General features: G+C 46.3%; 2 protein-coding genes across 16 annotated transcripts in view; both read left to right on the forward strand.

The window, feature by feature from the left end:
* The first annotated feature begins 165 nt into the window (after positions 1–165).
* On the forward strand, positions 166–26240 carry ubap2l (ubiquitin associated protein 2-like). Of its 15 annotated transcripts, none has more exons than XM_031585848.2 (30): positions 166–263; positions 2548–2685; positions 3557–3634; positions 6091–6201; positions 6734–6908; positions 9739–9867; positions 10142–10184; positions 11740–11784; positions 12456–12565; positions 12954–12989; positions 13181–13233; positions 13396–13481; positions 13694–13874; positions 14153–14354; positions 15066–15337; positions 15478–15656; positions 15760–15880; positions 16030–16069; positions 16372–16567; positions 16672–16741; positions 16872–17211; positions 17532–17620; positions 18023–18076; positions 19454–19538; positions 20027–20247; positions 20493–20592; positions 21893–22045; positions 23590–23657; positions 24005–24205; positions 24619–26240. In XM_031585848.2, exons 2-30 carry the CDS (start codon positions 2590–2592, stop codon positions 24712–24714), a joined length of 3630 nt encoding a protein of 1209 aa, XP_031441708.1. In that variant the 5' UTR covers positions 166–263; positions 2548–2589; the 3' UTR covers positions 24715–26240. The 15 variants fall into 15 exon arrangements, with proteins under 15 accessions (XP_031441708.1, XP_031441707.1, XP_031441710.1 ...); XM_031585847.2 differs by lacking the exon at positions 166–263 and adding an exon at positions 270–439; XM_031585850.2 differs by lacking the exon at positions 166–263 and adding an exon at positions 270–439 and having other exon boundaries at positions 24008–24205.
* A 751-nt stretch (positions 26241–26991) lies between these two features.
* Positions 26992–27774, forward strand: part of hax1 (HCLS1 associated protein X-1) — a 5111-nt gene continuing 4328 nt past the window's right edge. The window contains exons 1-2 of the mRNA XM_012828908.3: positions 26992–27144; positions 27738–27774. The exon at positions 27738–27774 is cut by the window's right edge and continues 211 nt beyond it. Coding sequence (XP_012684362.2) covers positions 27074–27144; positions 27738–27774 — 108 coding nt within the window. The 5' untranslated portion in view covers positions 26992–27073. The remainder of the gene's footprint in view (positions 27145–27737) is intronic.

Genomic DNA, 27774 nt, shown 5'->3' on the forward strand with positions numbered 1-27774 from the left:
TTATTAAGTGTACAGAATTCAATGTCTATAGTAAGTACATATCATAGACTGATATCTTACATGAAACTGGTAAGATACCATAGTAAGCAGATATCAGTAACTCCCGCTGTTGTGGATGCGCCTACCTGTCAATCGATGTGATCGTTTACACTTGGATCGTTTGGTAGGTATCACGTGGTCAGGGTCTGCTTCCTGAAGGCTGCAGTGCGCTCCGGCAACCACGTGACGCGGCGCTTTGGCTTGTCAGTGTGGAAGAGAAACAGGTAAATTCTGAGTCTCGCTTATTGTCTGCGCGAGTCGGTTCGGCCTTATCATCGGCTAGGTGTATCAAGTAAAGATTAGAGGATTTTGATTTTGTGCATATCTGACTAGGAGGTCGATCTTTAGACCGCTTGGTCAGTTGTAAAGGCAGTAGAAATTTCATCCAGCCGGGTTTCTGGTCAGTATGCTACTTGTTATTTATTTTCATTATTTAGGGCCTAGGGGCCTCGATGAAGCCTCGAAATCAAGTGTGTTAGTGTACGGAGTGTTACGGTCACAGGGATGGGTACATTCTGATCTTGTGCCGCAGAATGTCGACTGGCGAAACTTCTCACGGGTTGAAAGCTAACGTTATTTTAATCATGCCTGTGGATACTGAATCACTTTAGCTTCGGTTTTTTTAAGTAAAAGCACTGATAAATTGAGACTAGTGGACAACTTCAAAGGGACTAGCGTGGGAGTGCAAGCTAACTAGCCCGCTAGCTAACGTTAGATTTATTTGAGTATGCCAAGCTATCTCGGCCATGAGGCTGATGCGACGACGAACGCAGACTCCCAATGGTAGCTGGCTAACTAGCATCATAGCACGCTAGCGCATAGACTAGTATACTATGTATACTATGTCTATGCGCTAGCGAGCAAGGTAGCACAGGGATCTCAAAATGTAGCATTACATAATACGGTGGCAACCTAAATGTAGGTAACGTTATATTGATTTATGCAGTCCCTGGGCTGTCACTCAACTCAATCTACTTTTACATTTCTATCTGTAATTGAAGCTACAAACCTTACCTTTTGCAATGATTTAGATGGCTGGCTAACTAAACGGCTGATGTGTTAAGATGACGTTAAGTTCGCTATCATTGTTAACACTAGCCTGTGCTAACTTTTTAAGAGTTAGCTAGCAGTAGTTAGTCTAACTGGACACTGTCACGTCAATCTTGGCTAGGTAAGATATCTAGTGATCTAGTTTGTTAAATGTCCTGATCCGTTAAGATGAGTGTTCAAAAGACTCTATCGTTATATCGCATTGTTTAACAAGCTAACGTTAATGTATAGTAGAGCCCAGACTAATTCTGTTAACTAAAATGGTATAGCTGCAAAAGCTAAGCGAGTAAATGAAGCTTCTTAATGAAGTCATATAACATCCTGTTCTAAATGCAGCTAGGGAACGTTAGCTTAGTTTAGTATTAGCTAATAACTTAACTGAGCTTTAGTAAACTGCTTCGGTTAACCATTTAGTTTGCCTACGTTAATTCCTATGATTGGGGTTACGTAAATGCCACCTAAATATGAATGTCTGTGATATCAGTCTATCTATCCGTCGTCTTCACGTACACTTTGAAAGCCCTGCCTAGCTACCATTAGCGAGATGGTTAAATCTCGAAAGCTTTAAAAAAAAAAAAATTCAGGCCGTGGTGTTGAAAGTTTACAAGGCCAGAGAGGCCCACCGGAAAATTTGATTTTGAGGCTTGCCACTTGCCTCTGACATGTTAATCCATATTAACTAGGTTTGTGTTGTATGTGTTGTAGCTAGGTAGCACGCCGTCACCACAGCGTCCATCTTTCCAAGTTGTTCCCGCGGTTAACCCGCGTGTTGCTGAGACTCGATAGCAAATGGGGGCTTTTTTTGTTGACCAGGGGCGTAAAAATGAGGGAGATTCGATGGCTGCGTCGAATTTCTTCCTTTCGAATGTAACTATGTGCTTTGCACCGTCTAGTCAAGATATTTCCCGACAAAAAACATGGTATGAGTCACGGCCATTGGAGAACACGAAGCAGCATATCCCTTCATCTGGTTTTGTTGATGTGAGGAAATAGCAGATCGGATGCTCTTGTTTCTCCGCGCGGCTAGCACATGCTCGCTAACAACAAGCAGTGGGCGGAAGTGAAGCTTAACCTGGTTTAACTTCGGCTTCTGTTTTCCTTCATATCTTCGGTGTTTCAAGTCGGTGACTTTGCTATTGTCTAACCAGGTCAATTGGATATTTATAAGTACCATGCAATAATGTCTAGATTTGATGATCGAATGATGTACAGTTGTGAGTAGGTCGGCCATGTGAGTCTTGATAGGCTGTTTATGCAAGATGGCATCGCCAAGGCCACTGGTGACTGGTGTTTTTAGATTGAATAGGTACCTCTACAGGCGCATTGCACGTTTAGTTTAGGGAAAAAGCTGACCTGTTTATGGTGCATGTTATTTTTAGAACTATTTTAGCATTCAGGCAAATTCCTGACTATAGCCAAGATGAATTCTAATCTTAGTGTGTTTTTTCCCCTCTGCAGGTGTTATTCCTTTGTAAATACTGTTATTTGTATATACTGTAAATGATGACTTCGGTGGGTGGAAGCCGAGCCCGGAGCAACTGGGAGCAGACACAAGGCCAGACACAGAGCCAATCACAGCACAAGCAGAGGCCCCAGGTAACCCTCTAACATGATGTAATTCAAAATAGGAATTGATCTGAGGAATAAAGGCCGATAACTTCTCTCTTTCTATGTTTTCTAACCCCTGTTTTAATCTATGGAGGGGGCAGTCAGCTCCTTAGTAAGGAGATGGAATCTCAAGTGATCTTGATGTGTATGAGTATTGAGGGCAGATTATTGTCTGACTGTTAGGAAACTGTCAGTGGGTTTTGAGTGCAGAGCTCTGTACATAGTTGGGGTCTTGTGAGGGTGTGTCTCCATGTTGGGAATTGGTCTCCCATTCAGTGCTTCAGAGGAGTTTCATCCCTGAGACGTTTTTTCAGCTGATTCCAAAAACTCTTAGTTATATCAGGTCACGGAGGAAGATGCAAGCATGCACCCATTGTGTGCAGGCTGATTTAGAGCTGGCCTGTTTTGGCGACACATCTTTTTTTTTTTTTTTTTTTTGCATGACTGATCCACGTGTAATGAGAACTGGAAGTGCAATTCACAGACCACAGTAGTTTTAGTTATTTGTAAAAGCAGCTCCACTGAGTGATTTTAGGACAAGGGCAACAAATATACCCAGTCATTCCTATTGCACTGGTTCCATTATGGATACAGTGCAGCCTCTTAGGTTTCCACCCAGTACAGTTCAATTCTATTTATTCTCCCTCTGTCTGCCCAGAACCTCACTTTTTGCATTCCTAAGTGCTTTCTGTCTTGATTCAGACTTCTGCCCCTCCTCATACTCCCAGCCTGCTGTCAAGCACTTAACGGCTTCCTAGAGTCACGGTTCTCTTGTCAATCTCAATCCAGCACCAAGCCCTTTCGTGGTGCTTGCCGTTTTCTGCTGTGGGTTTAAATGGTGGTTGTTTTGTCTTTGCAGGCCACTGCTGAGCAGATCCGACTCGCGCAGATGATCTCGCACCACAATGATGCTGATTTTGAGGAAAAGGTCAAACAGGTGAGACAGGAGCACTGATGGGAACTAAGATGGCTCTTTGGATTGTCCTGAAAGCTTGAAGTCAATGAGCTTTGTGTTCTCTCAGCAATTTTATAATGGACTTTTACAGTAGGGATTTGTACATAAAGTAGGGTCTGTGGATTATTTCAGAATTGGATTTATTGCCGTTAGCGATACCTATAGCAGTCCCACATTTAAAATATATCTGAAAAGCTGTTATGTAAAGTTTGTATTTGCAGAACTGAGCTAACACACATTTACCACCGTCTTACTACTGACATGTCAGCTCATATTCACATTTCCTCAAACAGTTGGCCAGCGCACCACTTCAGTGTCCAGAGTAGTCCCTGAGGTATGGCATCTCTGTAGTGCCAAAGTTGTAAGCACAGTCTGAAGTCTGTGTTACCAAACAAGCAGAACTTAAATGTCACGCTTGAATACTCAATGTTTACTTGCTATAACTACACGCAAGCTCTCTAGGCCTTCAGTAACCATGAATCACTCCAGCCAAAGTGAAGCGTTTAGATTGCATGCTGTTTGTCACAGGGCATGATGGCATTTCTCATCCACATGCAGAGGCATCCCTGCTAGAGGTTTGCACGCCAACCAATTTTTGGTATTACGATATCTGACGGTGTCTATGAAGTAGTATTTGTGGGAGGTGAGGGAATGGACGGGAGATTATAGTGACTGGAAAATGTACCAGGAAAGCAGTAAGACCTTCTTTTGTGAGTTTGTATAACTTCTCATTCCATAAATGAGGAATGTAATTATTTGAAGTGAGTATTTACCAAAGTATCACACATAGTAATAACCCCACATGATTCTGTGAATGTGTCTAATAATCAAAAAGAGACATTGTGCAGCATACCCATTCAATCATCATAGTTACAGATGTTTGTTTATGCATTTACAGAATTGAATGCTTCAGTGTCTTGTATACTGGGTTTGAGACAAAGCACATTACTGTCTGTGTATCTATGCACAAGTGTATCATTGGGAATTGGTTATGAAAACTTCATTATTCAAGCAAAGGTTAGTGTTTGAGCTTTTCCTGAACCAGAAAACGACAAGCAGCTTACTCCTCTTTAAACATGCCTTGTACAGTAGGTACGCTATGCAATGAAAGATCTCGCTGTCCTCCGTCGAATTCGTCGGATGCCCACGCTTGGTTCAAGTTAGCTTGTTCAGGAATAACAGACTTGTAGAAGACGGCTTAGCGAAAGAATGTGTTTTATTCAGTCACTAGCCACGGTCAGCTCGGCGCAGCACGAGCATGCGCTAGGCACGTCTGCTCACGGCTTGTTCTCCTTGCTTCATCTTCTCCAAACATTACAGAGAATACAGACATTTTATATTGCAGAATTAACATGAGGTGTAAAGGGGAGGGGATGGGTGTGTCTGGAGGTCAGAGGGGAAAGTCTAGCTTGACTGGGGCTATGGTCAGGTATGGCCATATAGATGCTAATGCCTTGTGGCCTCGACCACTCTGTCGTGTCTGTAGACAAAAGCCAACTATGTTTCTAGCTCCAAGACACACAAAAGGCAGGAACCATGTCTGATGGCTCATCAACATAGACAAAAGGCCAGTGGCCACCTCGATGGCTGTGACCTGGTGCTATGCAAACTAGCTTTTTGGGGGTTGTTCACACAACTTGTACACTGTGAAATTATGTGAAGTTATGAACTTAAATTAGAAAACCACCTAAATCTAACAGCAATGAGGAAGACGCTGCTTTAGTCAGTAAAGAAATGGTTAAATGGAGACCAGTGACACTGTGACTAACAACAGTGGCTCCTTTGTAACAGGCACGTTTAGAATAGCCATGTTCATTTTGTTACCAGAGTGAAAGGCCAGTGATTTGGCAAAATACCATTTTGTCTTGCCATCCACACTCCCATCCTCTCAGTAGCAGAGCCCAGTGTAGCTTTTGTGTTATGCAACTGTGCAGACTCCTGTTAAATGGCCCAGATGGGTTGCAGTGCACAGGAGAATGGAACGAGTGCCTGGGCAATTATCAGCTTAATTGAGTGGCAGAAGTTTCACGTCTCCATCCGTGGAGCGGTTGGGCTCACGCGGCATTCCCTTCCTGTCCTGACTCGGCCTCTCTGCACTCAGCTCCGACTGAAATAGGAACGTCAGAGACCGGGAATGTGGGGGAGCCTGGGGGCGGGGGTGATGATGGATGGATGGACTTGTAGCCTTGTCGATCGAGGTCAAGTGACTTTAGTTTAACTGATTGAACCCCAGCAGAATGACAGGGACCTGTACACAGTATTCACAAATGACTGCTGGATTAGGAGATGTGAAGATTTGAGGCTAAGAAGTGGACTATCAAAATTTACAGCATTGGCTGATCAGAACTGACCTGAGATCCTCTCTCTCTCCTCTCTCCTCTCTCCTCTCTCCTCTCTCCTCTCTCTCTCTCTCTCTCTGTGTGCGCGCGCGCCTCTAGCTGATTGACATCACAGGCAAGGACCAGGATGAATCCATGATTGCACTGCACGACTGCAATGGAGACGTCAACAGAGCTATCAACGTACTGCTTGAGGGCAATCCTGACACGGTAAGACCAGTTTTCAATATAGTTTTCAAAATATTCCAGCGACAATTTGTCACTCAACATCACTGAGTTAAAATATGGTGAACTTTGATCCTGTTTCCGTCCAAAAGAACTTCCGTAGTCATAGCAACTAAAGGCATCACAATGTATCAGGCACTCCCTGATAAACTCTAAATCTGTTTAGTATGTAAACTCAATGGTCTCTACATACGTATGTGTTGAGGGAGAGAGAACCTAGGTATTATGAAAGAGTATTCATAGTCTTTAAAAAAAAAAAAAAAAAAAGACCAAATGATTTGACTAGCTATGTTCTTGACATTGTCCTTGATATTTGACACTTCAAAACAAGCAGCAAACCAACAGGTTGGAATCCATTTTGTCTCCATTCTATTTTCTATTTTGTCACCATTGTACTGATTTATAGATCCACCTTTACACTGTGGCTTGTGCCAAGTTTCTTTGAAATAAGAAATTCTTGGCTGTTGTTGTTGTTATAACTGGTTAACCTTTGACCCCCTCCATCATGTGACTGCAGGACTCTTGGGAGATGGTAGGCAAGAAGAAGAGCGTGTCGGGCCAGAAGGAGAGCAGTCAGACGGAGGCTGGAGAGGAAGGGAAAGAGAACCGCGACAGAGGAGGAGAGAGGGATGTGGCCCGCCGCCGCGGTGGAGCCCCACGCAGGGGCCGAGGGGCGAGCCGGGGCAGAGAGTGTGAGTGTGTGTGTGTGTGTGTGTGTGTGTGTGTGTGTGTTTGGGCAGAGGTTGGGATTTATAATGGCCACCAACAGCATTGAGGTCTGATTTTATTGTCATACAACATGACACAATGATCTTAAATAGGCTTGGGTGGTATCTATTTTTTCATGCAGTCATACCTACCTGACATCTCACTGGGGTACATGATATATGACTGGGGGGGGGGGGGGGATTTGCACGGTACAAGAAATCTCTGTTTAAAATGACAACAAACGTGTCCAGTAGTGTCGCACTTCTGAGGAGTCCTTTGTATCGTCTTTTGGATTTGAGTGTTGTGCATCGTACTACCCCTGAAGTTCACTAAATGCCTCCTCAAGCACCTTCATACCTGAGAACAATCGCAGGCACTTTTCCTTTCCCACAGGATATGACGGAATATTTTCGCACATGGCTATTCACACGGGATTAGTGTAACATGAGGTTATTTCTGCGGCTCGTTATACAGAAGGTAGAAGGTGCCAGAATCCTTATTGACACGACAGCTCTAAGTCTGTAAAAATAACTGGAATGGCGCATTTGAGCGGGACTGAAATCACTGAGAAACTCTGGTAATAATTACATTACCCCCGTCTCCCCATGTGAAACTAATCCTGTCCGAATAGGGCTTTAGACAAGTCTTTACTGTTCCAAAACTAGTACGCTAACTACCTAAAAGGTATGCAAAAACCTTGCAAACAGCCCAGCTGACACTGATAGAAGTTTGCCAACACACTAACTGGTGTATTTTGGCAGTTTAGCTGGCAATGTCATGCGTGCGAAAGCTTTTCTTTCATTTTTGCAGGGTGTACCAGCCCGTTACACAAAACTACATAGGGCATATCCTGGATGGCTAGTGGGGAAGACACAGGTGTTTATCTGTCCTTCACATGACCATATGCTATCAAAATGAATTTCAGGATGGTACCAAAACTAGTTGCCTATAAAACCATTTCTCAAAAAGTGTCAAATTGTTGCATAGTGTTACTTTAATAGATGAACTAGGAGACGGAGCAGAAATGACCTAATGTTTAGTAAAGTGCAGTGGCCATCATGCCCTGTGAACTCTGAAAGCATCTGAGGGTGAACAGGCTGAACAGTGTGCAGCTTGAGCGCTAGGGAAACATGGAGACAACTTGTTGAGTTAAAAAGACTAAAGAGATTCGTTTATTTTCAACAGAACACCACTTTACCTGCACACAACGTAATCACGTCCTTGTGGTTATGGGAAACCTAGTTAACATTCATTTTTATTTTATTGTATTATTATAGTTAGTTTTTAATATGTTGGCACTCTGAGATTCTTTTGAATGAAGGGTGCATTACAAATCAAATAAATTATTATTAACTAATCTACCAGCAGTAGTGTGAATGTAAACCAATAAAAACAAAGGCAAGATCGCTGTGAATTGTATTAAATATATGTCCTTAATGCGAGCGGTCACACTCTCACCGGTAGACTGACCTTTGGTGTGTGCTTTGCACTACATCTCCTTTTATACAGCATCTCCATATCATTTTAATAGAAAGAGAAGCGTCTGTATTGTTGATGGTATTGGAAACATACCATTGGGATTTCTGAATACTCTGGTATACTGTAATGCCACCCAAGCCTAATCTTACTTTTATTGGAGTAATTGTGTGTGTATTTACATTATCATTTGGCGGATGCTTTTGTCTAAAGTAACTTACAAGTGAGATGCCCTTGGGTCCTAACTGTAAAGGGTTGTGGGGGGGATGATCCAGAAAGTGAAAGTACAAACCTGTGACGGCCGGTTTCACCTGTTGACTCGCCCTGACGCGAAGACCGTGCACTCAGCGAAACCAGACAGATGACTCGTAATACTGTCTCGCACTGGAACTTAACACCTTTCCCTGGTGATGTGTGTGGCTCTCTGACAGCCATCTAGGCATCACAGCAAAACCGAGATGCTCTGAGTTGTAATGCGGATCAGACTTTGCCTGTCCGGTACCGATTTACTCTGTCCAATTTACTCCGGGGCTGCTTCAATGCGTCTCTGCTCCACTCCGCCATCACCCATTGCACCTGTAGTCAGGAGCTATCAGGACTTATGGCCCAGAGCCCAGAATGCGTCCGAGCAGAATTACAGGATGTAACGGAGTCTCTCCTTGGTGCCCAGGCACAGAGTGAGCCGCTCCACCTGTCCGCTCTAAACGCCCACATAGGAGAGGGACACAGATATCGAAGGCGAGAGGTCAGGTTACAGGAAGCCATTAATTGCTACAGTTACGGTTTAACACTGCAAGATTGTGCAGGCCTGGACTGGTGTAACAGGAGCCTCACGTCCAGAGATGCGATCAATAGAAGAAATGGGAGTTGTGTGTGCAGGGAATTGCAATGGTTGAGTTTTGAAGAATGCAAATGTAGCAGTTCAGCATCATTAGAAAATGAAAACTTCAACTGGCAACAGCAAAATGGCTCCACATTGTAATCCCATGGGGCAAGCATCGGCGTCAAAGTATTTTCCCCACTGACGGGCTCATAATGTGTCTGACCGCATGGAAAGGATCCCTACAGAGAGACCTGTGTCTGTGTACCTCAATAACTGTAGAGAATGACCATGTCTACAGTTTCTGTACTTCAATATTCAGTTTCTGTAGAAAAGGACTGTGGAAACAGTCAATCTTCTGCGTTTTCTTTACTGTTATTGAGGCGAACACACACACACACACACAGGTGTATCTCTGTCTGTCCAGGTCACAGAATCCTGAAGATTCCCTTTAACTTGAAGCGTTAGTGTTTGATTTGCTCATGTTTGCTTTATTTCTCCTCCCTCTGTCTCATCAGTTCGCGGGCAGGAGAACGGCCTGGATGGGACCAAAACAGGTGGAATAGCAGGCCGTGGTACAGAGCGAGGCAGGAGGGGCAGAGGAAGAGGAAGAGGTGGGTCAGCCACACCCTCCGTCCAACTCATCGGTACTTTCCCTTTTACACACACACAACACCACGTGATTGTCATAGCAGGTTATCTTGAAAGAATATCAGGAACAATGTCCTGGAGAGTAAGAGGTGATCTTTGACCTCTTGCTTCAGCACTCCCTTTCAGTAGCACGGAGTACTTGCCCTATGTAGTCTAGTCAGACAAATCAAGCAAATTAGAGATGGCTTCTGTTGTGATTTAAAGCATCATAAGCAATTACATGCTGCATGTTGTCTGTCTGACCTGTGTGTGCATCTTTCGGTCTTGTAGGAACTGGGAGGCGAGGCGGGCGGTTTTCTGCGCAGGGCATGGGGTAAGTATGTGCACCCGCTCCTTCCTCCAGAGCTCCTCACAGCTCTGTCTGGCTCACCCCCACCAACCCCCACCCCACCCCAGCCCAGCCCACTGTTCTAGAGACCAGCTCCAAGTCCTTAAATGAACCCCACCAGAGGGCGCACACAGAGGCTGAGCGGGCCGACTGCCCCGCCTGACCTGTTGAGCTCTGCATGGGCATGGTGTAGAGATTGATGAGGTGGTTGGCATGTTGGCAAAGAGTAGTAGACAGTGCTGCGCTACTTAACAGTAGGCGATAGATCAACCTCACTTGAGCTCCTGTCTCCTGTGTTGACCCAGACTTTAGGCAAATCATGCTTTTAACATTAACCATATAAGACCTCCATAGTTCTACTGTTCTATGAGACTGCAAATGTACAGGGCACAAAAATGGATTCAGCCATTGCCGTGGTTGTCTCCCACATCTACAAATTATACTCAAAAATGGTTTTAAATAAACCGTGTCCTCTTGAAAGTGACATTTGCAAGTAGAAGTGTATCACCCCCTGCTACAAAATGTCAACTTGCCATCTAGTTCACTCCTGGAGAATGGTATATAGGACGGCAGATAGGGTCAAGAGGGCCACTGCGGTATAATTGCGATGTATCTGGATTCCAGAGCCACTAGCTGCTTGCGTAACACAGCCAGAGTGCTTTGTGATTTAATGTGTTTACTAAGGGAGCATCCTGTACTAGTTCTCTAATGAAGTGAATGGCCAACATTGAGGCCTCATAGAGTGAGCTGATTTATGGAGCTGAACTTCTGCTGCGCTGGATTAATGCACGGGCACAGAAATGCTGTTTGTCACAGACCGTTTGTCTTATTTACTGGTAAGGTAGCGCTTGTGAGTAATGAGAAGGAACGCGAACACATTCGTTTGGAGGGAACACAGACTTGAACCTCAGACACGCGCATGACTAAACGTTTGAGGCTAGAAGCGGACAGGAGGAACTATATGCATGGATTTGCTGTGTATACAGCTTTTGATTGTGTTAGCTTACTGGATCAGAAAGGATGAGCAGAGAAACCTTCAGACAACATAACCATGTGAAGACATTTATCATGCAGGGTAGAGGGAGTTTGGCATGCCAAAGGAGGTCACTGGTCATTGAGGGGCTTTGCGTGCGTGTGTGTGTGTTGGAGGAAGGAATTTTGTCCACTAACCTTGAAGACAAAATGTCGCTCAAAAACATGTAGTTCTTCTTTCTTTTTTTTTACTTTTTTTTTTTTTTTTTGTCTGTCTGTTGGCACCATGAGACTGTACCCAGCATTGCAGTTGTGCACTTTCTTTGCCTCTCCTCTCTCTCCTGCTTTGGTGGGATGCACACTGATTTTGGGAGTGTGATGTCTAGGCTTAGAGCTGTGCATGTTTGTAGAGTTTGAAGTTAGTTGTTGTCTCTCTGTTTCCTTTTTTTTTCTGCTGTAAATTCCCCCTTGACTCTCTAGGCTACCACTACACTGCTGTTGTCTTCAGTCTGTTCTTGTTGTGTTTGGGCTGCCTTTAATCGCAACTCCTGTTGTTTCCCCTCTGAAGCCAGATTGATCAGGGCCCCAGCTATGATTTGTCAGGAGACGAGAGGTGAGTGGATCGCCGTTGGTGTGTTGGTGTGTCCGTCAAGTCACGAGGTGGGAACTTGGTGCTAGAACCCAATGGCATGAGTGGATGTGGCAGTTAGATTTGCCAGCGGACAGACACCCAAAAAAAACCAGGAAGGAGTTTGAGCAGACTTGTGTGTTGGAATTCCTCACTGGTAATAGATTTTATGATTTTTAGATCTCGTCTCTTCCCTCACTTTACTCTGATGTAAGCACATCATTTGCAGTGCATCTCAGGTAGCTGTTTGAAGTGTGCAGGTAACACTGTCGCTCTGGGAACGTTGTTAGAGGGTTGTCAGAAGGTCGGGCGATGTTATGATTCAAGTTACGGGTAAAGGGTGTGTGTTCGCTCCTCTATAATTGGTCTGGAAATCGCACCTTGATCAGTCAGCCCAGCACGCTTGGCAGCAAGTTTTAATGATAGCGTTTGGAAAAAGTCTAATGTTGGCAAGCTCTTTTATTGTCCTACTGTTTTTGGTGTGTCTCCTGCCTGGAAATACAAGTCCATACATAGCCAGACTCTGCCATTCCTAAGCACCACTCTCTCTTTTGTCCTGACTGGGATAGAGTGAAATTGTCAATTATGGACGGGCTGTCCCATGTATATGTTAACTGACCGCCTCTTGTCTGCCTGCCCCTGTCCCTTCCCTCCAGGACTTTTAACCCAGCGGACTACGCCGAGCCCAACCAAAACACGGAGGACGGCTACGCCGGGGGAAGCACCTGGTGCAACACCGGCAGCACAGAACAGGAAGATGGGTCCAGTAAGTGTCTCGTCTCGCTCTACATCTCACACACACACACACACACTCTCCCTCTCCTCTTTGTCTCTCTCCCCCTCCTCTCTCTGGCTCTCTCTCCTGCATCCCTCTCTCCCTCATCCCTGGAATTATTTTTTATTTGTTTTGTGTGTGTGTGTACCTTCCTCTTTGATCTTGTCCCTACATTTCATACATACTGTATTCTACTAATAAAATCTCCAATCCATCAGACCTCATAGAAACTGTTTCCATATTGAGCGAGTAGTGTTTATTTGTAGCCTCCATGTTGTTAGTCCGGCCCTGTTAGGCTGCTCCACTGCAGCATGTCCTTGAGAACCCTGCTGTTCCCTGGTGATGCCTGTGCTCTAACAACACTTCCCCTCCTCCACAGGACTGGAGCTCACGGCCAAGTTCGACTCCGCTCCAGGTGAGCACTGAGCATATGTGTGTGTGCATGTGTCTCTCTCTGTCTCTCTCTGTCTCTCTGTCTGTGGCTCTGTCTGTCTGTCTGTCTGTCTGTGTGTGTGTGTGTGTGTGTGTGTGTGTGTGTGTGTATAAAATATCCAACTAACTGCCATATGTTTTCCGATCACTAATGTATGTGTGTTCTCTGGACAGGAGCTTGGAGGACTGCTACAGAGGAATGGGGAACAGAGGACTGGAATGAAGACGTAAGACACACGAATGCGCCTTGCAAGATCTAGAGACCTTTTTCTGAAGTGTATATTGTTCATGCTGCCTCATTTTGTCATTATATTATTCCTCGAGTTTTTGGGGGGGTTGTTGTAACGCTGTGCTGTTGTAGTCTTACCTCAGTCGTCTCTCTCTTGTAGCTTTCAGAGACCAAGATATTCACTGCCTCTAGTGTGGCCTCCATGCCTCTCCCTCAAGAGAACGTAACCATCACTGCTGGACAGAGGTGCGGGGCACACATTCACACACACACACACCGATGTTCAGAACACACCTTATTGAACAGAGATTGAGTCTGAAACACACAGGTGTATATACAGATGGGAATAATGATGTAATAACATTATAATATACATATGAACGTGTGTCTGTGTCTGTACTATGAACATATCAACCAAACTAAAGCACTAACTGTCTGCCTCTCTGGTGTCCCTGCAGGATTGACCTGGCCGTACTGCTGGGTAAGACCCCGCCCGCCTCCTCCACCGAGCCTGACCCCTCCTCCATGGAGGCCCAGCAGCCGCCCTCGCTCTCCGGGTCCCTGGTCTTCAGCAACTCCAAGCAGGCCAGCCCCCTCTCCCAACCCCCTGCCACCTCCAGCTACAACCAGCACAGCATGGTCAGTGGATCTCTACACGCACTTAAATATGAACACATTTACATTACACCTCATGGTAAATAAAGCCAGCATGTGGAGAAATACAAACAAGACACATGTTATGCTGTCAAAGAATGGTCTGCTCTTCCAAAGACCTTGTGCGGAAACACACACTCTGTCGCCGTCACCTTACTTCATGGTCCCTCTCGTTTGGTCATCCTGTTCTGTAACAAGTTTCCATGTCAGAGCGCTGTGGCAACTAAGACACTTTCTCCTTTTCTTTCTCTCCTGCACTGCAGGTCAGCATGCTGACCAAAGGCTTCGGGGAGGTGGGCGAGCCCAAGGCTAGCAGCGTGGGCCCAACCAGCGGGTCCCAGTTCCTGGAGCAGTTCAAGACGGCCCAGGCGCTGGCCCAGCTGGCTGCCCAGCACTCGCAGACGGCGCCCCCCAGCACAGGGCCCTCCTCCTGGGACACAGGCTCCAGCTCTCTGGGCCAGTATGGTAGGCACACCGCTAAATCCCCCCTCACACCCCTAAACCTCCACTCACACAACCAGAATTGCATCTTGAGGTTTTTTCCCCCCTTTCACTCAACAAAAAAAGCTCCCACCAGTATGTCCTCCTAGCAAAAGAACACAGTTAAGGCAGATGGCGGTAAAAGCTTAAGGCCCCATTCAGCTAACCTGCAACACGCGATGCACACTGCACTACCTTTTGTTGCTTTATTTATTTATTTATTTATTTATTTATTTTGTTGCCAGGCAACCACCAAATTGTCAGTCCTTAACCGATCCATGATTTTAGTTTAAGTAAACTCACAGATCTGTACTTCTCTGGGCTAAAAACACCTGCATTAAAAAATGAATAGGCGGAGGGCACTGGCTCTGATTGAAGGTGACCGTCTTTAGAATGTGTCATTTGCGTGTGTTCCCCCCCCCCCCCCCCCCCCCCATTGTCCAGATTGCTTTTCTGCTCTGAGTTTGAAGTTTTTTCAAATGTGAGGTGTGTACCCTTACTCACGACACAACACAGCTGAAAAAAGACACCTCACTGTATTAAGTGCCTCATTTCTGATTGGGCAGGACTAGCATTACCAGGGGAAATAAGTTTGGCTAACATATGTGCATAATCTTGCAGAACCTGAATGCAGGTTAAAAATATTGATTAACAGGAAAGTCCAGAATCTAATTGTCCCCTCGTCTGTCTGTATAGATCTGAAGGCGGGACCCGATGCGTCAGTGCACAGCCCCTTCACCAAGCGCCAGCCCTACCCCTCTTCAGGCTCTGCCTCTATGATGGACGCCTTCATGCAAGACAAAGCCGCGCCCCCCCTCACCCCTGCCGCCTCTCCGCTGCCCAAACCAGGCGCCCCCGGGCAACAGGTGTCCCCTGGCTCCGCCGATCCCCACGGGTCCAGCTCCCTTCCTCTGCAGCAACAACAGAAGCTGAAGCAGCAGAAGAAGAGGGCCTCAATCTCCACTAAGGTTAGTGCAGGGGTCAGGCGTTAACTGGCATTGGTGGTGGAAAATGCAGAAGAGTGGTTTTACATTTTCCTTGTAGAGGTGTGTGTGTGTGTGTGTGTGTGGTTGTGTGTGGTTTTAATGTGTCCTTATTTCTTGTTCAGATTCCATCTATGGCAGTGGAGATGCCGGGCTCGTCTGATATTTCGGGACTCAACCTGCAGTTTGGAGCGCTGCAGTTTGGATCAGAACCAGTACTTCCAGAGTACGAGTCCGCACCGAACGCTCCCAGCGTAACGCCTGGCAACCAGGGTCAGAACAGCCTTTACACAAGTGGCAGCAGGTGAATCTCGCTTGCACTCTTGCTCGCTCTCGTCTTTCAACACATGTTTTTTCCACCTTGCTGTAAATTGGGTAGATTATTAATCCCTCTCCTCTCCTCTCAGTGAGCCTACCCCTGCCCTGTCTAATCCCAGCCAGATGGATCTCTACGAGCAGAGAACCAATCAGACGCGACGCTACCCGCCCTCTGCCTCCTCGTCCCCCCAAAAGGACATGCAGCCGAAGGTGAGCACACATGCCGTCCATCTAACCGTGTACTCTGCCTTGTTTTTGCCCTTGTATGTGTGTTTGTGTCACTAAAGCTTGCTAAGGCAGTATTTGTGTTTCTGCATGTGTGTGACCTTTTTTTTTTTTGTCTCTCTCTACCAAAACAGAATGGGTTTAGCTCCCTCCAGACCACGCAATCCTTAGAAGGTAAGCCTTGTGTCTGAGCATCTTCAGACTTTCACCAGTTTAGGGGCAAATTACTTGAGTGAGGACTGTAATGTGTGTGGCAGTCAGAACTGAAATGTGCCAGCAGTAATGACCTGCCTGGCATTGGCCTCTCTGGGGTTAGGCTTAATGAGCACTTATGCTCAAGTTGGAAGTTATTGTATTCGGTGAAGATTCTACCAAGAGTCACAAGACGGCACGGAAAATGCAGTTTACATTGTGGCAATCTGGAATATTCTAGAAGCGTTCTAAAGTGCGCTGATGTGTGTTCGACTCCTCTGCAGCTGCAGCAGGCTCTGCAGTGTCAGTGAAGACCCCCTCAGACGCCACCGCCCCTTCCGTCTCCAGCATGTGCTCATTGGCTGATGGTACGACGGGTCCCACCTCTTTGTTGACCACAGCTAATCAGACGTCACCCAACGCACTGGGCCACAATGAAGACCCTTCCTCTCATTCTATGGCCCCGCCCCAACACAACAAGTAAGACCTGTGGATTGTGTTAGTTTGTGAGGTGTGTGTGTGTCTCTCATATAATCGTTTGGAAGATGTCTGAGATGATAAAGCCTTTCTGTTCTCTCTTCCAGTTCACACCCTCCCCATCAGAACTCTATGGCCCCCCCCTCTTCGGTTCGCAGCGGTAACTCTCATTTAATGGTGAGCTTGAGCTGCATTCTTAAATTAGTTGCTAAAGCCATGTGCTTTTTGATCGTATCGGAGACTTTAATATACTGCCTAGTGCTACAGTCAGTTCCTGATGTTTTGTATCTTTCGGTCTCTCCATTAGCATGGTGGGGTAGATGGCGACTCCAGCCTGCACTCTTCCTCCTTCCCCCATGTCTCAACCCCCTCATCCGTTCCTTCCTCTTCGTCATCTTCGGGCGTGGCAATGGTCTCCATGAGCCCCGTGGCCCAGCACCCCTCTTCCTCGGTGGGCTCGGGCCCCGGAATATCCTCTGGCCTGGGCCCCGTCAGCATGGCCATGGGCCTGACCACCGCGGCCGGCGGCATGACCGCTACCTCCATCATGCACCAGCAGATCGCAGCGGCGACCGCCTCCTCCGTGGCCTCGTCCATGGCGGCTGCCTCTGCCTCCTCGTCCTCGTCACGCAGCACGGTTGCCTCAGGTGAGCCTCCAGAGCCTCATTCCACCTGAAGTTACAGTGCCTCATGGTGGGCGTGTAGGCAGACTTCTCCCAAATATTTACTTTTTGCAGTTTCAGTCGTTGCTCTATTATGTATATAATTCCTATTCAAGTACAGTTGTCCACTACTGTCCTCTTAAATGAATGTGTCCAGTAAGTACCCCATCTGAAAACGATAGTCAAGGTGCCCGCAACTGTTCTATACCGGGCATCGGATACGGCTAAGAAAAAACGTGTTTATATGTTAACTTCACCTCCATTGTGCCCTCGTCTAAACACTCCCCTTCTGATTTCCTCCACAGGGAAAGCGCCTCCAAACCTGCCCCCTGGAGTGCCCCCCCTGCTGCCCAACCCCTACATCATGGCCCCCGGCCTGCTCCACGCATACCCGGTGAGTACGCTGCCTCCAGCTCTCACTGCCTCGACTGGTTTCTGGGCTTTGACCTTGGGTTCTCCTGAAGTGAAATTGGGAGGGGGGGGGTCTTGTATGCGGCTGTTTGACTGTGTGGAAGCAAGCCATCTCACTCTGATCCCGGTTGCCATGGTAACACAGTGGGACGGTGGGTGGGACGGTGTGTGTTTGTGTGCGCGCGCACAAAAAAAAACCAGCATCCTGTATTGACATCCATCAGCCCCCTCCCTTTTATGGCTTTCCCTTTGGTTGGAGAATCTGGTCTGATTAATGGAACACAGTGTGCACACAAAATAGTTGACAAAATGGCTACTTGTATCCTCTCCTTCAGTATGCAACGAAATAATGTAGCTGTGTTCATTCTGCCCCCTTTATTCTCAGCCGCAGGTGTATGGCTACGAAGACCTGCAGATGCTCCAGACAAGGATACCACTGGTGAGTCCAGCAGCCTGACATTTCAGGTTGTTGTGGTGTGCATTATGGTGTGTTTTCTATGCATGATTTTAAAATGCAAGTTGTATGTGACTGGAGATTTGCACTTTTGTAAGCTTGTTGCCTATGGTGGGAGAAATACCTTAAGTTTGTCAGTAAACACTGGGAAAGGCAAATGAAGGCCAGTCGCCAGGCTCACCACAGCACACTAACACAGCTACTCATTTCCCAGCAGTCATTAAGGTTTCTGCTTCTAAGCTTGTCTGTCAGACTGTAAACTAACCAACCATTAACTCACCAAAGGTTGTAATGACCATCATGGTTAACCACTTGCCCCGATTGCCGCTCATCCTTTAGACAGGGTGGATTAGAGTGCGGCTAGTGGGGACTTGTAGCATCTACGTGTGGCAATCCAAGTTGACCCTGTCCTGCATTACCGTAGCAACACAGGGGGTCAGTGAGTGCCAGACCAATCAGCAGCCTCTTCGGATATCCACCAGCCCTCATGTAGGCTGCTTGGAACTTTAATGCTGCGACACATACCGCCTTTATTGACACTTGCCTTTGTCCTGGGATTTCTCCCACACATTACTTGTCTGTGTGCAATTGCATGTATAGGCACTTTTTTCCACTGCAGGAACTTGTAGGACTTTCAAGTGAACCTTTACAGGAACGGCTCGCTGTTCTGTCATTTGTCTTCTCCTACTCCTCTGCAGGAACTAGAGCTACAGGTCCACATAGCCTAGTAATTTGGCTCTTTGATAACATCAATTCTGAGCACGAAACAATAACGACGCCAGCGGCAGCACCAACACTAGACCATTAAATCCTAAAATTTCTAGATAACGTTACCCCAAGGTCAAACAAGTCAGTAAAATTTTGCTATAATGTTGCCAAGACTTGATTTTTAAATGGCTTCATGGCAGCTGTAATTGCTTGAGTATAACAGCACCATTAGGATTGATTAGAGTGGCCTGTAAAGCCTGTATTTCTTCTGACGTTTTGCGTGGGGTCATTCAGTGGCCGTGACAAGCTAACCCCGTAAGCTATCGTTCATTTTCATTTTGCTGTATTCACCAAAATATTCTTGGTGGTTTTTAAAATGGTGCCTTTTGTCTTCCGCTCGCGTCACGTTTAACAAATAAGTGTCAACCATCACTGCAAGCCCCACCCAGCAGTTTCTGGACTAGGTACATATTTTTCTCCCCGAAAACGGCCCGTTTATACCTGCAGTGGAAAACCGCCTTATGTGTGTGATTGAGGGAAGTATGTGTGCATGGGAGGGACATGGCTAGGTTGGTGTATTGTATTATTATTTGTGTTTGTTTCTGTGAGTGTATTTGCTGTGATGAGAGGAACCATTTCTGCTTGTGTCTGCAGGACTACTACAGCATTGCTCCGTTTGCTACCCCGACCACAGCACTGACTGGCAGAGACGGCGGCCTGACCAACAACCCTTATTCAGGTGAGCTAGTTTCCTAGCAACACTCTGGTAGGGGAGCAGGGCTCATGGCAAACCATAGTCAGGTGAGCATATTGCCTAGTAACAGTCTCACAGTGTGCATCTCTGCAACCTATACTTGGGTTAAACTGTGTCTTTGTAGTGCAGGCAAATACTGGCTACTGGAATCAGACTAAAATCTGGTTGGGTGTGGATATTTGTTGTTTATTTTTAGCAAGGATGTATCAGTTGACCTTGTTCTGCATTACCATAGCAACATGGTATGCAGCAGTCTAGCCTGCATCCTGTTCTGGGTGTTTTTTCCCCCTGTGCTCGAGGCCTATGACCTCTCAGTATCGCACTGGTCTGCTGCACATATCAAACTTTTGTTCTTATTTGACCACATATGTGATTTTTCATTCCGGTTTCATCACCCACTGCCTCTGTTCTTTCCATCCTTCTCCCTCTTCTCCTCTCCTCTCCCCTTTCCCTCGCTCGTCGGCGCTCTCCTGCAGGCGACCTGTCGAAGTTTGGCCGTGGCGATGCCTCGTCTCCTGCGCCTGCCACCACGCTGTCGCAGCCGCAGCAGAACCAGACGCAGGCGCACCACACCGCCCAGCAACCCTTCCTCAACCCCGCCCTGCCGCCCGGCTACAGCTACACTAGCCTTCCCTACTACCCCGGTGTCCCCGGCCTGGCCAACACCTTCCAGTACGGCCCTGCCATGTTCCCGGTGAGACATTGGCACCTTCACTTCTTGGCTAGCCACGAGTGACTACCACAGTCTAACATGAACGCAATAGAGCGAAATTGATCACTTGAGTTGGGAATAGCCTCTCGAGTCTTGTTTATGCGACACACACAAACGCATGTGTGTTTTGTGTGTGTGCGCGTGTCTGCAGGTACTTGTTGCTTATTGCATCTTTTGAAAGAGATTCTTGTGCCTAGTTGTGTGTACATATGCCTAATTGGTCTCAGGTGGCGCCTACCTCGTCAAAGCAGCACGGTGTGGGAGTCAACGCCTCGGCCACACCCTTCCAGCAGGCCAGCAGCTATGGCTCCCATGGATACGGGACGGGTAAGACGCCTGTCGCACATACACGGGTGCTTTAACACGCACACACATACACGCACACATGTAGAACAGGCCCCATGCCGTTAGTCAGGTAGGTCTCGTAGACTAGAGACGTTAACATTAGGCCTGTTTCTAATGCAAGTGTGTGTGTTATAGTTTTGAGTGCAAACATACCACAAATATAACTAGGGCACTCAGAGTGCAGACCTCCACCATGCAATCTCCAAGAAAGGGAAAAATCTAATTTCCTGGATCCGCATCCAGTCCGAAATTTGAGTGCCTTGGCCCACGCTCCACCTCGTAACCAAGTTTCAGGAAAATCAGCCTGGCAGTTCATGCGTAATCTTGCACAGACAAACAAACAATCTGCATTGAAAACATGACCTCCTTGGCGGAGGTTAATATTCTGATGACCGAAAAGCTGTTCTCATAAACCACACAGATATGCGCACGCACACACACACTGAATGTTTCTCATCCCATGAAACTAATCCAGCCCTTGGGGCTAGAGATGTACTCCTGTCCCTCCTAGTGTCCACTGGATCAACCGTAGTAATCAGATCACTGGCGTTGCTCATGCTTCTCTCTGTGCTCTTGTAACTAGTAGGAACCTCTGGAGGGGAGGCAGGGGGAACGGGCTGGGGTGGGGAGGGGTGGCAGGTGGTTCTCCATACGCTTCTTGCTTCTGCTCATTCAGTCCCATCAGTCAGTGCACGTGTGTGTGTGTTCACGTGGTGTGTGTGTCGCACACGTGTGCTCAGTCATGTCTCTGTTGTGCTCTCTGTAATGTCTACTCTTAGCCCCGCCGCTCTTTGAAAACCACTCCTTGAGCATCAGTCCACTTCTTCTCATTTGGCTCCTCGGAGCCGAGGCAAAGTGCCGTCCAGTTCACCTTTGCTGTTTTCTTTCTTTTCCTGCCCCAAAACTACTTTTAGTTCATCTGCTCTCGTGTTCTCTTTATCAACTCCTTTTTTTTTTCTCTCTCTCTCTCTCTCTCTCTCTCTCTCCCCCCTTCAACTCCTCCTTCTGAATATCCTGAAAGGTCATATAGGACTAGGTCTCTTGCTTTTCTTCAACCCGGCTCTTTAGTTTTATTGCTCACCTTGGCATCCCTTTCACCTGCTTCGCTGCTTACTTGCTTCCATCCAACCCCCCCCCCCCCATTCCATCTCCACCCACCCCCACTCATCTCACACGCATCTTCACCCCCTGCCCCCGCCCCCAACACCCTTCCTCTTCTTTCCTCCCTGCCTGGTGTGTTTAACGCTGTGGGCTGCGGCTGTGTGTGTGTGTGATGTTGCAGGCTATGAGGATATGGGCCAGGCTTCGGCAGGGAGTGGGGATTTCTGTAAAGGCGGCTACGCCACGTCTGTGGCTGCCGCTGCTGCTGCTGCTGCTGCCGCCGCTTCAGCTGCACAAAACAAGCCAGCCAGCTCGGTCACCGGCCCAGGAGTCGGTGAGTGCCGCCATACGCCGGTCCCCACCCCCACCCCCTCTTTTCCTTCCTCCGCCCACCCCACCCGTGTCACTCCTGTGCCTCTACTGCGTCCTCACTGCTGCGCTTGACCTCCCACGGAGAGCCGGGGCACTGGGGTATCACCGCCGTCACGCACCCCGCTGGGGTTGGCTGGGCAGGGCACACACTACCAGCTGTTTGGCCCTCCGGACTCTTACTCTCACTTTACGTTCATCCTTTTCTACCTTATTTTTCTTTCTTTCTCTCTCTTGTGTATTTTTTTTTATTTTAAGTTTTTAAATCCCCAATTAGCGCCGTCATAGGTCCAAATCATTCTTTGCCCATAATTCATTTCCATGTTTGTCATCGTCATGTCCTGCCATTGCGTATGGCTCGTCACCCCTTCATTGCTGCTGTTCAGATGAGTGAATTTAAAAACAGGCGTACTAAGGGTTATTGATTCGTACCAAATATGGTATAAATTTGGGATAGTCATGTGTTTTGGGTGCGTACATTTTAAAATGTCAATGTGCCCTCTTCAAAGCATACAGAGGGATGGCAGGGTCGGGTCTTGCCCATCAGTAAATGCACACTGCACTTGCTGGATCTGTGATAGCTACAACTAGCTACAAGGAGCGCTGAGGGACATATTTCAGTAGAGTGGCGTCTAAATCTAAACCAGTGATGTCAGTTATCAACTCTTGTCCTCATATATTTTCTAGAGTTCTCATTGCCAGCCAGAGGTTGAGATGAAGGCTGGTTTAGTGATCAACATAGGAATGGGTGATGAAGATAGTCACCCATGGAAACAAACCAAACCAACACAGTTAAATGATTGATGTCTACTTTGGCTCTACTGTGATATTGGAGATTCCTCACTAGGCAGGATTTTTGTTCACTTCATCTCAGTCTCGTCTTGAGCTCCTGATAATGATCAAGAGTCTAATCATCTGTGTGTCTGCATGCTGTTTTTTCTGAGCTCTGTACGTAGATAGACCGACCCTACTGAGGGAGAATGCTTATTTGTGTAGCACCAAGGTAGGGTTATCTCTGTAGTGCCTATAGCTGGGGTTCATGACTAAGTTGACAGGATCTGGCTTCACTCCAAGGAAGCGCGTAGTTTTTACTATCCAAGAGGCTTGTTATTTCCCTCGAAACCAAGATCTCTTTGCAACTTATATCGGTGCACACAAGTTGACCCCATTTTTTCGTTTCCATGGCAACCCAGAAAGTGTGTGTGTGTGCGTGCGTGCGTGCGCAGGTCAAGTCCTGCAGCCTCTCGACATCATGCCCTTTTGTCAAGGGCTGTGATGTAACTACAAAAGTTTAGTTTGCATATTGTTGTTTTCTTGTCTACATAGTCTCTGTTATTGACTACTGTATCTGTTACTGGTCATCTTGATCTGTTCAGTGGTCACTAGACTCCTGTTTGGAACGGAGTGCCGTACTCTCAAATCCAGCATATATGGTAGCTTTCTCTCGGTCCTCCAGGATGTTGAATCTGATGTGTGACCTGCCTGGTTGTCTGTCTTTCTGGTTCTCAGGAGTGTCCGTGACCTCCAGTAACACTGGGGTTCCCGACATCTCGGGATCTGTTTACACCAAGACGCAGGTGAGGCTGGAACACACACGTATCTACAGCAAGCTACATGCCTGCACCAACATTAGTGTGCACAGACAGTCCATTAAAACATTTCCATTGTTCTCAATTACTAACATGCAAGATCATGTTAGACCATCCACTGCTGGCAGCTAAATTATGACACACACACACACACACAACAACAGTATCACTATAGCAGACCAAAATGTAGAGCAGTTTAGATAAATAGACTGTATCCATTTAAGGTCATTGATTGGAGGTTGTCATATTAAAAAGGTTTTTGTCCCCCCCTCCTTCTCTCCTTTCTCCCTCCCGCTCTCTCGCTCTCGCTCTCGCTCTCTCTTTCCATCTCACAGCAGTCGTTTGAGAAGCAGGGTTTCCACGCAGGCACTCCTGCAGCCCCCTTCAGCCTGCCGTCAGCGCTGGGCAGCGGAGGCCCCATCAATGCCCAGGCAGCCGCCGGCTACGCCCCCGCCCCCTTCATGCACATCCTGGCCCCCCACCAACAGACCCACCCCTCCCAGATCCTGCACCACCACATGCAGCAGGATGGCCAGGTGCGTGGCATGTACAGAACACGTCATCCGTGCATGTTCGCCAGGGCCAACACATAGAGCAGAGTGTAACTGAGCACGAGGGAAGATGCACTCGTTTAAAAAAATGTTTAGGGAAGGTTGACCTCCACGAGTGCTAGGCCTCCTCAGCTGGATTAGACAAAGGGGAATGAATGAAAATAAATGTGACTGACTTTTTTTATTTTCTATTTTATTACTGCCACATAGAACTGAGTCAGTCAGGGTGTGCAGACAAGTTTTCTTTTTTTTTTTTTTGTCTAAAGAGGAACTGGCAAACTGCATTCTTCTGTGTTTACCACTTCTTACTTGGCTTGGGCACCATTCGGTGTAGCGTGTGGGAGGGATGTGGTTAGTCTGGTTTGGTGCTCATGTGTCCTTCTGTCTCTCTTCCCCAGAGTGCCTCTGGACAGCGCAGTCAGAGTGCCTCCATTCAACAGAAGTCCCAGATCACCAAGTCTGCTTACAACAGCTACAACTGGGGAGGCAATTAACGGCTTCCTCCCACGTACACACTCACACTGACATACGCACACATTAGCACACATGCTCTTACTTACTCACACACACACACATGCACACACCCCTCTCGTGTGTCCTTTAACCTGATGAAGTTCCCCTTGCCCTCTTCCCCGTGCTGCCCCACCGCAGTGTCAGCACTCGCCACAGAGCGGCGCTGTCAGGCAGGGGCCGTCTTAAAGGCCGAGGGGGTTTGTTTATGGTTGGAAATGGCCACTTCCAGAGCCGAGCGCTGAGTGTTAAGATTTTTCTTTTTTTCCTTTTTCTTTTTTTTCTTTCTCTCTTCGTATTTCAAAGACCCGCTCTTCTCTACCACTGCTCTCTTGTGTGTACCATAGAGCTCTCTGTTGTGTGTACCATAGAGCTCCACCCCACCTAGCCCCCTTCCCACCTGTAAAGAATGTCTATAAGCTCGGCTCCTGTATGCTTGTGTCTGATTCTTTGCTTTTCCTTCTTTTTTTTTTTTTCTTTTTTTCCTCTTCTACTTGATTTGTTTTTTGGGGGTTTTAAGAGTGAGGGAGTTGTGACTGGAGCTGGTGGTTATTTGACTCAAACACACACACACTCACACACTCTTTGTTACCTTTTGAGTTTTTACTGGGTTTTCTGTTTTGGTTAAAGGATCTTTAAATCGGCAAAGCAGTTGTGAAGTTTATTTTTTACCAAATATAAATATAGAAGATGTATAAAAGTGGAAGATATATAAGCAGAGTGTATGTATTTTGTCTGTGTGTTTGTGTGTGTGTGTGTGTGTGTGTGTGTGTGGTGTGAAGGGTGGCCTGTGTGTTGATCTTGGACTTGTTAATGTGGGGCACGTCATTAGCCCTGTAAGGCACCTTTTCATATGTATAAAATCTCTTTATTTTCCTAACTGTAACACCCTATCCCCATCCCTGCCCTTTGTCTGGTCTCTGTTAGCTGTAGTCTTTCCCATTTGCTGGTATGCGCAGAATTATGTGTGTGTGTGTCATGCAACTACATTAACCAGGGTGCCTAGTAATGCTGTTCACTGAAGAGGTCAAATTCATCCCTAGGCCACCCTTATGGTGTTTTTCTTTTACTCCTCTGTTCCTCCCTCTCTCTTGAAACCCCCCACCTCCATCTCCATGGCAACCTGCTCCTGATGGGTGATCGTTTAAGATGATTATTCGAAAACCTAAAGCTGAGAGCGCAGATGGAGGATTTTTTTTTTTTTTTTTTTGTCACTGAATTTCTTTTTGTACTGTGCGTTTTAAAGAAAAACAAATAATTAAAATGGATAAACTTGTCTTGTACATATATATACATATATATATATATAAAACACAAGTACTGTATTCCTTGTTTGTTAGATGGCTTTCTTCCCAACCCTCCCTCTAAGATTCTCAGACTTGTTAGGGTTTTTTGTTTGTTTGTTTCATATGTTTTTTATTTTGTAAAATATCTATAAATATTACGTAAATAAACAGGAAAAAGACATTTTCATCATTTTGGATGTGAATGTCTTTTTTAAGAAAACCTATTCTTGTACATCATTTGAGTTTGGTGAATTTGTCTGACGGTTTGGTGTTCTGTAGACCTTAAAATGTGTTTCAGTGCTTAGGATAACCCGCTTGGATTCTTACATCAGTACTTCTATTTTAGGCTCAACCGTATTGTAAGTATGACATTGAATCCAAACTACTAGATAATGGGTTTCCCTTAAATCGTCTTCACTCGAAGTGTGAGTCACAGGCTGACCGGTGGACTGCGGAAGTTTTTCACGCGATCATACATAGGGGGCACTTCAAGTTCTGTACAGTATACTGATGTGGAAACATAATTGGTTCAATACAAAATGATAAATTGACTTGACCATATCAATTAGTGTGTGTGTGTGTGCATAGGAGTTTTATAATGCTGCGACTTAAATCTACAAAATGTCAAGTCAAAAAGTGGTCGACGGGGTGATTCATTTGTCCCAAATGAATCTCAAGAAGTAATGTCGCACGCTGTCCGTGGCTGGAATGCGCAGCTTTTGATTAGAAATCCGCTAGAATCTCATTTCTGTAGAGGGTACCATTTACGAGATATACTTTCATATCAGGATTTTGTTTCAGATTACGGTTTCACCAACACATGCTTAAAAATAACAGGCATTGCCTACACTTATTGTATCAAGTTTCCAAATTATTCTTGGTCCACTTTCATAATGCTCACTTATTGCGTTACTGTAAAAACGAAGCTGTCAAGGCGTTTGCGTCATGGTTATGTCGTAAGTTCAATGTTTTACGACATGACGTAACCGTTGACACTTCACTTCTGTTGACCAAGCGTATGGAATGAAATCACATTTACCCTGAAGTTTCGCCTTAAATGAGCATATTTGACCTTTTTCGTGGATTTTTTGGGGTTCCCGGAGGCCCTTATGGGCGCCATTGTCCAAGGTAAAGTCAAAGACTTGAGTAGGACGTAATATCCTCTTCTGTACAGTTTGTTTATAACTTAGAGCTAGCTAGTTAGCTTGTTTACAGTCCCGTACGTGTTCAGAGCCCGTCTAATATTCAGAAATTCTCTGGAGTTACTAAACTGAACGAGTTCGATAGGAAACAGCTGTCAGTGTAGTCAGCTGATTGATTCGGATAGTTTTTAGTACTCATTGGTGGTTGGTCTAAATTAGGAACATATTAGCAAGTTCTCTTTATAGCCGATAATTCCAGTTTGCAAAAGAAAATCATACATTATATAAAGCCAGAAATCATCTTCTAGATTGATATAATCGAAGAGATTTCGCTTTTAATTCTGAAGATGATCGAGACTTCTATAACCTTGTTTAGGGTCCAGCAAGCAGCCACTTTCCACCAGCAAGCCGTACACAGTGTAGTAATGAACAGGGTTGCAGCTGTATTAGCATAGCCACTTATAAGTGGAGAGTTGCATTGCAGAAAATACTCAATCATGTACACGAATACTCGCCAATATATGGTACAATGTATGGTTCTTAAAAAGTTGTTATACAATTGTTGAATTATTCATACAGGGAACCCTTCTTCGATAGCATGACCCATGATGAAGAC

This window comes from Clupea harengus, chromosome 19 (genome assembly GCF_900700415.2).
Source record: "Clupea harengus chromosome 19, Ch_v2.0.2, whole genome shotgun sequence".
NCBI classification, from domain to species: Eukaryota; Metazoa; Chordata; class Actinopteri; order Clupeiformes; family Clupeidae; genus Clupea; species Clupea harengus.

Bases quoted from the DNA above. Each gene is read 5' to 3' on its own strand.
- ubap2l (XM_031585848.2), top strand. From the start codon at position 2,590: ATGATGACTTCGGTGGGTGGAAGCCGAGCCCGGAGCAACTGGGAGCAG. The intron at 17,621-18,022 runs GTGAGTACGCTG...CTTTATTCTCAG, and splicing joins GCCTGCTCCACGCATACCCG to CCGCAGGTGTATGGCTACGA. The intron at 23,658-24,004 runs GTGAGGCTGGAA...TCCATCTCACAG, and splicing joins CTGTTTACACCAAGACGCAG to CAGTCGTTTGAGAAGCAGGG.